At 32.8% G+C, this 13,233-nt stretch overlaps 1 protein-coding gene across 2 annotated transcripts; it reads right to left on the bottom strand.

The window, feature by feature from the left end:
- Positions 1-10,020: 10,020 nt before the first annotated feature.
- On the bottom strand, positions 10,021-12,795 carry LOC147409624 (Galactose oxidase/kelch repeat superfamily protein). 2 transcript variants are annotated; one of them, XM_086430825.1, is made up of 2 exons: positions 12,469-12,795; positions 10,021-11,706 (listed from the first exon to the last, which is right to left on the bottom strand). In XM_086430825.1, exon 2 carries the CDS (start codon positions 11,574-11,576, stop codon positions 10,185-10,187), a length of 1,392 nt encoding a protein of 463 aa, XP_086286951.1. In that variant the 5' UTR covers positions 11,577-11,706; positions 12,469-12,795; the 3' UTR covers positions 10,021-10,184. The 2 variants fall into 2 exon arrangements, with proteins under 2 accessions (XP_086286951.1, XP_086286946.1); XM_086430820.1 differs by having other exon boundaries at positions 12,513-12,794.
- Positions 12,796-13,233: the final 438 nt, after the last annotated feature.

Raw genomic sequence — 13,233 nt, 5'->3', positions numbered from 1 at the left:
CCCATCGCTCCAAATCCAATTTTATGCTTACTTCTTTAGGATGTAATGCACACATTCTCCCACCTCCAAGAAGTTGGACTTTGGTTCAGTAGAAAGGATAGGGGTTGAAGCATTCTTCCTCTATGATATATCTTATGCATAATATTGTAATCTATGCACCCACTCACATATGCTTGGCAATAATAAAGAAATGTGTCACCCTCTTGTTGAGGTTGAAACATTAAGTTTCTAATCTTGCATACATGCATTAAGGTTATGGTATTAAGGGAATTCCACCATAGAATCTCTCTAGATGAGTCATCATTTTTCATAGAATGTTCACAATGTTACATTGATATTAAAACCCTTTTCTAATGGAGTATTTTCAAATATTGCACACATCACTTCTAAACATGTATTTTTATGTATTTTTTATATTCTTAAATTTTTCAAAAGATTTGGCCAAGTTTCAAAGGTGGTATCTTTGGTAGAGAGGATGGGGTGCCTAACACCTTTTTCATCTTCTAACTGGACCTTCTTACTTAAATTTTAGGTAAACCATACCCTTATCCATATATGAGAATCACTACAATGATAAAATCATTTTCAAAATTATTTTGGATGCCTATTCACACCCATTTTCAAAAAAGAATGGTGACGACTCCAAATAAAAAACATTGAGGTTCCATGACGAAAATATTATGTTTACAATCGTAAAATAAAAATGATTGTTTCAATGTCATTTTCTTCTAACAATTATTTTCTCTCTCTTCCTAATTGTGGAGGTAAATTTTCTCAAATTTCATCCCAACAATCGTATTTTTTGGATACGTAGCATACCAACACATACATAAAGATGAAAAAAGAAAAATGAATTAACTTGTAAAAGAAAAAGAAAAGGTGTAAACAATAGCTAGGAGACATAGTTTGTTGATAAGGTTCGTTATCCTATATTGGCAATTACAAACTCAAGGTTTAGAGAGAGGTGATCTACTATTCTAGAATATTATAAGCATTATTTCTAGAGTATTGTAAGTATGTCCCCCTCCCCATCCAAATTATTTGCAATTCGATCCTTGACATGATCTGAAAACCTAACATAACCAAATAGGGATATTTTTTTTATATTTCTTAAATAAATTTCAGTCAAATATCTCTAGGATTGTAATTCTTTTAAGAATATAGTGACTTGATATGTATTACATTTATGAAATAGGCATACTTTCGAATCATATATAAATTATTTGTCTTGTGCATAATCAATGTTTTTGTTTGTAAGGTGTTGACTAAGGAGCCTTCAACAATCAAGTTAGATCTTAACTTAGATGCAAAGTAAAAAGAAGATAATTAATATACTCATATTTTTTGATGATAATGAAGACTCATTCCTTATGATTCTTGTAACCTACATAAGAAGTGACCTTAAGTATGTAATCGACTTGATTTGATGGCCACTCATTTTTCAAGTTAACTCAATCAAGTTATGTAGTCGGGATTCCTTTAGGCACCATGTATAATTTGTTACTTGGGTATCTTAACATAAGAGTATTTATTTAGTTTTAACGAGGATTTTTCTTTGGTTTGATGGTTGTACCACCTAGTGACGCATGTTTGGATGAGGGGTTAGCCAAGGAGGTCGAACCACCTAGTGAAGCAAGTTCGGCTGAGAGGTCAATCAAGGAGGCCAAACCTCCTAGTAAGCATGTTTGGGCTTGATCTGATCCATTTTGATCCTAGTTGACTTGGGTTTTATCGGGTCATTATGCCTTGATTTAGTAACTTTACTAATCCCGAAGAAAATGATTTTTTGGGTTCCTACATTGTTGTTGAATCAATTTATGTCATTTTTCCGCTTACAAGTCAAACCTACAAAATTCCTATAAAATCGGCCTGACTTATTTCTCTTTCTTCGATGTTTGTATATTTCATTTGTCTTTTTCTTTTCTTTTCCCTTATTTTTTCTTTGTCCTCTCATCTTCTTCTTCTTCTTTTTCCCCATGTAGAAGAAGAGTGTTTTTGGAGAGTTTCTAGTGTCACACCAACTTTTACTAAGAGCCTGCCAATTTGTTGATATCATATGAATTGGGGTGCTCTTAGTAAAAGTTGGTATGGCAACATAATCTCTCTTTTTCACAGCTCCTTGATTGAAGAGACTTAACTTTTAATGATTGAGAAGAGTTTGTAATTCTCACATAATTGAGATCTTTTGTTACTCCCACATTGTTTAGGATTCGTGGCAAACTATCGGTATTTGTAACGGTTCAACCATAGGATTAGATAAGTACAATCTATTAGTGTCATATGTCTGCCTAGATTAAAGGGTAAATTTTATACTCCCACAAGTATCTTGTGAGAAAAATATTGGCAAGAAAGAAACATCAAAAAGAGAATAATGCTGAAGTGACCTCAAGGTTTTACCTCATCTCGCACATCCTAACATGAAAGTATATAGGAATCATAGATGCTTTTTGTCGACATGCGAGTCAAAAAATATCTATGGTTCCTATACACTTTCACATCATGATGTGCCATATGAGATACAATCTTGAGGTCACTCTAACACAACTCTTAAAAAAATGTCTATGGATATATTCTAGACTTCTAGATTTTATGTCCATGTACAAATTTGGACTCTATTGTTGAGAACAACTCTAGTTCCTATCCATTCAAATTTTGATAACAATAATAAGCACAAAAGCTGAGTTTTAATGGGTTAGGATCTATAAACTCATGAAAGATGAATTCATATGCTCACACATAATTTCAATTGTGTATATGTGAAATCCAACTGTTAAAATAAAACATGTATCTAGAGAATATACATCATGGATCTCTAAAATAAATCTCAACTGTTGAATCTCAATTTATACTCATTCAAGAAAATGATTCTAAAGGGGGGACATATTTGAGGGTAAACCACATAAACGACCAACCTTTGAAATCTCTCTCTCTCTCTCTCTCTCTCTCTCTCTCATAATCAATCCCTTTCTAGCTTTTTGAGCTTTGCTCTCTTAACTAGATACCAAATCAAAGAGTTTCTTTCAAGAAGAAGAAATGAAAATATACAAAATACTGAAAATAGATTAGTTATCTGCACTCTAGATTAGATATCATATTTAATTTCATTATTTGATGTGTTATAAAGGAAAAAAAAAAAAAAAGATGTTGATGTGATAAATATTCTCTCCATCAAATAGCATTTTCTCAACAAAAAAAAAATTTATTAACATAGTTGAAGCCGAAATAATATGAACCATAAAATAAAATACAAGGGTATTTTAGTAAATTTAGTGACTCAGCTAAATAGAAAACTTACCTAAAATTTTTATGGTATGGTAGTGCTTTAGATACTACATAGTAGAGTGTAAAAGTAGAACTATGTTATAACTATGAAAAAAAATATCCAAGCCAACAACTAGTATTTTAGGAGCTGACCTAACTTTTACACCTATAAAAGAAGTAGGTTTGAAAAGTTTGACCTTATATGAAAGTAAATAAACTTATTTTATGTCAAGTTGAGGTTATTGATATAAGCACCCACAAACTTCATCATATGTTATTAAATTGTCAAATGGAATAATAAGAGTATTAATCATATTTTAGGCCAAACAAATTCCAGCACTATCACCAAGAATAAAGAACAACCAAAAACAAGTAGAAAGTAAAAAAATAAAAAATAAAAAATAAAAATTGAAGAATGTGATTTAACTTTTGAAGTTTTGTAGTATATAAACAAGATGGAATATAATTCAAAAGGTCAAAAAAAAAAAAAAAAGATTAGTTGAATTATGATCCTGACCATCCGATTAGTTGACTTCTTCATGGAACTGATGGTTGAGGTCATCCAGTGGATCTGAAGAGATAGCAAGTGAAGATTGACTCATAAATATACAGAATAGTGGGTGGGATGAGTAAAGTGGGGGTAGAGTGAAAGGTGAAGAGGGGTTGGAGTTGGTCTAACTTGCAATTGACCACTTGAGTTGGTTTGGTTCATTTTTTAAGAGATGGGGTACTTGAAATGTCACAGAAATAAAAAGACCAGACTACCCATGGGTAGGTAATTTCAAGGTGTAAGTAAATATGGGTGTTAAGGAAATGTTAAAATAGTATCTCTCTATGAAGGCTAAAAGAAAGTAAGGATACCATACCCTTTTCTAAAGTAAAATGAGAGCATTAATTTTTCTTTTATGTGATAAGGATGCCATACCCTCAAGAAAAAAGAGATGTCATATTCTCCTTCATTTTCTCTCTCTCTCAAATCATCAGATCAGAAACATTGTAATAAAAAGAATCTGGAATAAGTGTCATCATTATGTTATGATTTGCATTGCCCCTTAATATTTTAACTTAGATTAATATTAATAAGTTGATGAACATTAGAATAAAATTTACATTTTTAATTGTGAAAGTGACAATTTCTTTGAAGTTATATATATTGGATGACTTTCAAAGGCCTTAAAGAGAGTCAAACATTTTTTTAATGTATGAGTTAGAGGTTTTAGACTTGGCTGATTTTTTTTTTTTTGTGAGGATAATATTTATGATGAGGAGATTATACTCACAAAAAATCAGCCCATTCTGAAACTTTTAACCTCATCAAAAATTATTTATAAAATTGGACGGTCCACGATTCTTCAACTTGTAAATTAGGGTTAGAAGTTTCAGAACAAGTTGATTTTTTGTTAGAATGATCTGTTTACCATAGAAATCATCCTCACAAAAATCAGCCCATTCTGAAACCTCTAACCCCTATTTAAAAAAATGTTTGGCACAATATTTAACTCTCTTTGAGGCCTTTGAAGTTCTCACACACACACACACACACACATATATATATATATGTATGGGAAATGTTCAGCAACAAACATTTTTCAAAACATGGGTTAGAGGTTTTTGAATGGGCTGATTTTTGGTGAGGATGATCTCTACGGTGAGGAGATCATCATCACTAAAAATCAGCCCATTCCAAAACTTCTAACCCCATCAAAAATGGTTTACAAAAAATGGATGGTCCACGATTTTTCAACTTGTAAATTGGGGCTAGAAGTTTTGGAATGGGCTGATTTTTGGTGAGGATGATCTCCTCACCGTAGAGATCATCCTCACCAAAAATCAGCTCATTCCAAAACCTCTAACCCATGTTTTGAAAAATATTTTGTCAAAATGTTTGTTACTGAACGGGACCCATATATATATATATATATATATGGGTCCCGTTCCCCACCCTAAGCTTTACCCTACACTTTAACAAACGTGTTTTGTCCTACATGGGTTAGAAGTTTTGGAATAGGCTGATTTTTGGTGAGGATGATCTCTATGGTGAGGAGATCATCCTCACCAAAAATCAGCCCATTACAAAACTTCTAACCCCATTAAAAATGATTTACAAAAAATGGATGGTCCATGATTTTTCAACTTGTAAACATGGGGCTAAAAATTTCAGAATGGGCTAATTTTTGGTGAGGATGATCTCTATGATTAGAAGATCATCCTCACCAAAAATCAGCCCATTCCAAAACTTCTAATCCATGTAGGACAAAACACGTTTGTTAAAGTATAGGGTAAAGCTTAGGGTGTTGAACATTTCCCTATATATATGTATATATATATATATATATATATATATATATATGCCACCCATTTCACCATTTGAGGTTTAGTAATTGACAAAGTCAAGAAAAGCCCACCATCACTAATAACTTTTTAAAAATGCAAAATAAATTAACAGGTCAGGATCCCTTGATTTATGAAGAACGACACGTGAAAAAAAAAAACACATGATCCCAATCATTTAAATACAAAATCTAATGGTTGAAATTTATCATCGGGATAAATATCTCTGAAATCTGTGTTATCAAGATACAAATAAATCTTAATTGTTGGATCTTTGTATCTAAACAGTTGAGATCATGTGTTTTCTCCATGAGTCAATGGATCCAAACCCTTAATTAACACCTACTTTGTAGAAAATCTGATGATACAAACTGTGGGTGAAAAAATTCGCAATTTGCGATCCACCTCAAGATCTTAATTTCAATCAAGATCCCAAGCAGAAATCACAAAAAACTGAAAAGAGAGAGAGAACACTTAGATTTTATGTGATTCGACAATGAAGCCTACAACCATGAGATCCATGAGAGCTATTTCACTATAATTTGAATCCCGATATTATATGGTTTCCCCATTACATGATATTCCATAGGTTTTCCTTTCCCTTTTTTTTTTTTTTTTCCAGATCCCCGTTACAATGCCTCTTACCCCTTTAAATAGATAGAAAATCCTAATCCTAAAAAAGAATTTTAATCCTCCTATAATTTTAAAATTCATCTATACCAGAATAAGTTAGTTATCCCTAAGAAAAGAATCCACCCATAATGCCACATGGCATGATAATATATCTCGAGATACATGTTGATTGATACAATATGAACGATCCATATGGAAGTGATTTTATCTCTCCACGGAAATAGTGATAACAAAATAGAAAAACACAAATAAAAAAAGAACATGACATAAAATTTATGCGGTTCAACAAGATTGCCTATGTCCACAATGACGATCTAGATATCCTTTCATTATTTCCATGAAAACTAGGTTACAACCTCTCAATTTCACACATATAACATACATGGATCAATTACCATTGTTGTACCTATCTGAATTGCATTTATAACAGTAGGGCACACTAAGGATCCACCAAAGAAAAAGACATTCAACCCCAATATGCCATATGCATATGAGATGCTTTGTTTAGGTTTTGGCAGTTGAAGCTGGTACTAAAACTTGTTTAAACAAACTCAGTGAGTCAATTGTTAATTTATTACATTTAACATTTTTTCCAAAAAATTTAAACATAATTTTACTTTTAAAATTTTGATAATAACTTTTAAATATTAATAAATTTATTATATAAAGAACATGCAAGTTGAATGCTCCAAAAGGGGGAGAAGAAGACTAAAAGAAATGTAAATTAAGCGGTGAGAGCGATGTATGAACACACTTGCAATAATAATAAACTTACAACAGAATGATAACAAGATTCAATCAATCAATCGACCCTAATTTAAATGGGACAAGGTTAGAATTTCTATAATAGCCATTCTCGCACTAAAGAAAATATTTTGTCAAAGAAAAAAAAAAATTTTAGAGATAAATTCTAACGTTAATTGATCCAATCCTAATCTTATGAAGATATTGATCTTATGTATCAATATACACCTTCTTACAAATGCATCGTATCTAAACTCTACATGTTAGTGATTTTGTAATTTTGAGCATTTGAAAACGTCATAGAAACCTAGCTCACTTTGGAATAACAACAACAACAACACCCTATCCCAAAGATTTTACGTCTGTTAAACAACTTTTAATCCTCTATTTCACTTTGTCTTGAACCAAGTCTACTTTCGTTGGAGGGGAGTTCATGATCTTCTTTCACTTGGGTCATACCACAATGAATTAGTTCCTTTGGCTTTGACGTTTGAAAGTGATATATGATTTAAAGATTCCCTTGTTGAGAGGTCTCTTTCCTAGTACTAGTCCCATCCAAGTCAATCATGTTTTTGTGAAGGAAGATGTTTGTGGTTGTATTCTTTCTTCATTCTAACATCTCATAATGGCATTTTTTGAGTCAAATATGGAGCACTTGTGGATGCTATATGCCCTTATTGCATATTTTGTGGCATAATAATAGAGAAAGTGCATCATCACAAAAGCAACTTTTGCTTCTCAAATCCATATCTTAATCTTCTTAATCAATTTTATCTAATTTTTCATTAAATTTTATGATGATTTTAATCACTATGTGGAGAATAAGCATCCACTAAAGCTTTGCACGCTTTCTCTATTTCTTTGGAGTCACTCAAGAAAATTATTTAGAGGAATCACACCAGAAGACATCCCGGAATTAAACATTTTAATTAATATTATTATTATCTATTAGTGTTAATCCACTACTTTATGTTTCCACAATTGTTAATCTCAATGTTACGAGATTATTCGAAATATCATCTCCATTCATGTTTTGGTATCCACTCAGCTTTCAAATTCCCCCACAAAATTCAGAATTCAAAAGTGCAAATGTAAAATTCAAACTTCTTTGGACAATTATCCATATATAATTAATTTAATGACCAAAATACCTCCCAAAATGTTTCTATGATTTTAAGTCACTTAAAAACTATTTTTCACCAAATACCACATAGCTTTTGAAAGTGCTTTTTCTTGACTATTGTCACCAACCAATCAATCTTACAATCATAATTCTTACAAAAATGATTCAAAGAAATATTCCATCAAAAGCAAATCAGTCCCAAATAAAACTTTATAAGTAGAAACACTGTTGAGTGTTGACATCGATCTGTAGACTGTCAGCATCTGATGGTGGTGTCTGGTGTGGCAATCCACCATTTTAAATGGTAGTAGGATTTCCACCAGCCCCTCATCCCTTCTCCATAACCACAATAATGATTGGGGAATGATAATGATTTTGGTTACGGACATTCGCAAATAACTTTTAATTATTTTTTTAAATTTTTTTGAAAAAGTTGAGTATTTTTGCAAAAAAAAAAAATTTATTTATATATTGAACCAACCATGTTTTGTAATGTTTAGAAAAATGGCCATATACCCAATTTCATAATTATTTATTTTTACCCAATTTCATAATTATATAGTATAAGGTCAGCATTCCATATTTACTTATCTAGCCATCATATGAACTTACATTCAACTAAAGGGTATATAGGTAAATTCACAATTAAAATAATTGGGTATAGAGCCATTGTCATATCCTATATATTTAAAAGAAAAAAAAAATTTGTGTTCAATAATTTTTGCAAAATACAAAACCTCATTCCTACATCCATTCATAAGTGAACTTGAGACGCTAGCTATTGAATGATTGGTTCTATTGATGCTTGGAATAAATTTACAAAGGATTTTCTACAAGGGGTTAAGATGAGGTTCCAAATCATGGATTGAAGATGTGGTTAAATAAATTGAAATTAATTTAATATAGAGGGTGACGAGCTTGGAGATGACTGATTTTAGGAAGAAAAAAAAAGGTTTATAATTTCAGATTGAAAATGAGGATTTTTAAGTTATTCTATGATTTTATTAAAATTAATTTAATCAAGATTAATGATTCAAGAGACACCACCCCCCAAGGAGATGTCTACCAAATCATACATGTATATTTAGGAACTCCCAACGTTATAACAGCAGTAAGTAAAAATACAAAAAATAATGCATACAAAATCAAGTTTTCATTGCAAAAATAGATTATACAAAAATCACATACCATTAGATTTGTTACTTATGTTACAATAAAATTAGGGTACCTTCCTATTACTTTCAGCTATCTCTATAGTAGTTGATGGCATTATTTCTCTATTGCATTAGTAAGACATGGATACTCACCCAAATTAGAAATAAACATGTTAGGAACAATCCAAATTATAAAACTATCGAAGAACGGAGTAAGACGCAATATGTGGAAAAGAACTAACCACACTGCAAAGAATAACATAACAGTCAGAGAACAAAGATAGAGCTACAACAGTTGAGAAATAAATATAACGGTTTCAAACAAATCCAAAAAACTAGGTAATCAAAATCCATAATCAACAAAAAAAGCAGAAAATTAAAGCTAGATTAATCAGAATGCCTTTGGGAAGAAAGCTTATCAGTTCAGTTGTTTTCTTGCAATAGAGGGAATGCCAAATCTTATATCCATTTAGGGTTAGATGTAATCCAATCCAAAGTCTACGTGGAAGCAGGTTACAAAATGAAAGCTTGATAGGAAGTGATGCTTTATTGTAAAAACAATTCAAAAAAAAAAAATGTGAACAAGTCAATGCACTTGGGCAAGCGTAAGAAATAGTAAAACTCTAGCGTGATGTGAGGTGATTCTCCTCTCTTCTAAAAGTTTAACAAATTTTCATAAGAATTAATTACATAAATACACTAAATAGAAGGTACATCATTAGACATTCAGGAATATTAAATAAAGATCTGAAGTGGTGAGATCACACGCTGAACTTGCAGAGAAACTTAAAGATGAACAACTAGAAACTATATAACCCCTCATGAGTAGGGTATCAGTCTTTCAGAAACATGTCATAAAAGAATAATAGAGATCTCATTACCATATCAACAACTCCTGAAGAGTACAAATACAATACCATTGTAAAAGGGGGGACACGTTAGATGCCAAGGACCTGACAGCTGATAAGCTCAGCAGACCCAAAATTCTTAGTGCCAATGACCTTCCAAACATCTCTTTCTGCTTCCACCAATGAGTCCGACTGATCCTCCAAGGACCCCACTAGAGATGAAGCAGATGGAGAAGACCCTGAATGATTATGCACATCAGCCTGCATGACTACAATATCATGATTGGCATCTTTAGTGATGACATGAAGACGATTGAGAAGACCAGCAAGTAAATATGGAGACTCCGAATCAGTGAAATCATGTATAGGAACCTTCCCTACAACAACTTTCCAAACATCTTCTTGATGATCGTAAATCTTGATCCTACCACTATCAAGAGAACTAGAAGGATCCAATGCATATAACTCTCCATCTACTACGACACTCAATTTTGTACCCGCTTGCCTTGCAGGCCAACCATCTCCCATCCCACTTGGCATTTCTATCCATGAGTCCATCTTGGGATCATAAATCTCGCCTCCAACGTCAACGAAAAAGGGCCACGAGTATAGACTTTGTGGCACACACAACCTTCCCCTGTACGATGTCATTCCTGTAGCAATGGGTTTTAGCATGTCGGCTAAGAAGGCTGTGGGTAACATCTGAGCTTTCAAGAATGGCATACTTGGTACTTGAGACCATATCCCCGTACAGGGATCAAATACTTCGGCAGATTGAAGAGGAGTCAATCCACCTCGACTCCTACTAACACCTCCTACGACATAAAGCTTGTTGTTTAATATGCCCGTCTTACAATAAGCCCTACCTATAGACATGGATTCTACTTCACTCCAAACATTTAAAACCGGATCAAAACGCCAAACACATCTCACGGCCGAAGCTCTAGAGAATCCACCTAACACATAGAGACAACCATCAACAGCCCCAATAGCACAACCACAAAATGGTAACCGATCAAATGGATCCTTCCGTCCAAGCCAAGCTCGTACGACATCTGCAAGCCCAGAGAAGACTCTCTTAGATTCCTCTCCAAAAGCAACATTGGGCATTGGTGGCAACTTTTGCCATTTTCTCGACAAAGGATCAAATGCATGCCATAAGAGCTTATCGTCTTCAACTTTAGTTAATATATAAAGCCATTCTTCTGTCGTTCCAAGTTCTTTTCTCAAATCAAAGAGTTCAGAACTCATAAGAGCGTTTTTCCAACTCCGTGACACCGATTTCACATTCAAGAAGCAAATTCTAGGTAGTCTAGCAAGAATTTGAATGGAAATCTCATCAGGAAGACTGGGGATTAGTCTTGGATTGTCCTCATTAACGAATGATGACATTCTCTGCCTCTTACATGTATCACTTTGTAAGACCTCCTTGTACTCACTCATCCCAGTCTGGGTACCAACCACGCTAAAAAATGCCCCCATGTGAATCCTTGTGACAACCACAAAGAATGGATCCAAAGAATCTTGATGTTTTCTAAATGAAACCCTTCTAACTATTCCCAAAGCAACCCCACTTACACCACCATTGAATATCCACTCGTCAACAGAAACGCTGCATTTCACAACGAGAGAAGAAAAGACAGTGAAGGCAACAAAACAAAAAAATTGTTAGTATCAACCTCAGAGGTCAGAAGCAATGGCAACAATAATTGAGAAATTCGCTAACATTCCAAAACTTCTTGACCAAAAAGGCTTAAAACCAGTAAAGAGCTACGAAGAAAGTTCAAACAAAATAATTTAAAAGAATCAAGCTAATAAACAAGAAAGTGAGAAAAAAAAATACACAACATGTAGCTTTGGAAATTTTCAAATTTCAAAAAACACCCAAATATAGAAAACTCTTCCTCCCCCTGCACTTAGATTCACCATTTCAGTAAAATTTATATTAAATTGATCACAAATATTTGTGAAAGATAGGTAACTCCTTTCAAATTCAGAAATTATTCAAACTACCTACCACAGAATTGAATTTTTTTTTTCTATAAAGCTCTAAAAATCACATTCTGAAACTAAAGAAGAAACAAGACTAAAAAACATTTCTATTATTCCAGACAGAATCTCCTCTGCAAATTTATCTAACTAAAGAACAATCAAGCAATCTCAACAAAAGCAAAAAAAGAAAACCCCAATTCAACACAATTGAGGAAACCAAAACCTAATCTAATTTTTTTTCTCTCCAAAATTCACTAAAACAAAAGTAATCCCTGGAAACACGTATCCAAACAAGCTATAAATTTCACAAAACAGAAGCAAATTTCGATGAAAATTAGCCAGAATTTTTCCCCAAAAACGAACAGAAAATAAGATTTCTGACCTGAGAAATCTTTGATTTGGAGAGAAGATCGGAGAAGAAATTACCTTTTACGGCCTGAGAAGCGATGAAAATAACCCACATTAGGGTTTCAGACTACAGGAGATTCAGTTGTTTTCTTTCTAAAAAATTTCGAGAAAAATTATGTAAATTGTGGTGTACGTGGCATTAACGGAGGATGCCACGCTTGACGGACATATTATAATGGTCGCCATTAAATAGAGAAAGTAAATATACTAACATGCGCCTTGCAGCTTGACACTTGTTAACTGTACCTACTCGACGAGGGAAAGAATATAAGCTAACATGCGCCGTGAAGACGTGTGGTTGCTGATCATAGCGGCCTGACGATTGCCAATAATTACGTTAGTCTCACGTTAGCATTTTCTATATTTTAGTGATTTCAAAATTGAAAATTAATGTGCACGCTTCGGGTTTCAACTTGGTCCGGTTCAAATTGAGAACCGAACCAAATCGATAGTTTTTGGGTGGGTTGATTTGGTTTGGAACAAGTTGCGGTTCGGTTCCAGATTATGAAAATGAAGAACTTATCAATTTGATTCGATTCTCTGATCAAGATTGTATAGAAGTGAATCAAACTAGAAGTTGAATCCCTATGCAATAAATAAATATATATGTATATAATAATTATTATGAATTATTTTTAGAGTTAAGATATAGATTAATGATCTTTTATGTGTAAACTAATAACTTTTTATGGATATATTTGTAATTTATTTAATGAAATTTTATATATTTTTTTTCATT

Source organism: Akebia trifoliata, chromosome 2 (assembly GCF_017979445.1).
Source record: "Akebia trifoliata isolate Shusen 1 chromosome 2, ASM1797944v1, whole genome shotgun sequence".
In the NCBI taxonomy this organism is placed as follows: domain Eukaryota; kingdom Viridiplantae; phylum Streptophyta; class Magnoliopsida; order Ranunculales; family Lardizabalaceae; genus Akebia; species Akebia trifoliata.
Note: the sequence above shows the minus strand (reverse complement) of the source record. Positions and strands in the feature narration are given on the sequence as shown.

Coding starts and splice junctions, on each gene's coding strand:
- LOC147409624 (XM_086430825.1), bottom strand. CDS start 11,576: ATGGGGGCATTTTTTAGCGTGGTTGGTACCCAGACTGGGATGAGTGAG.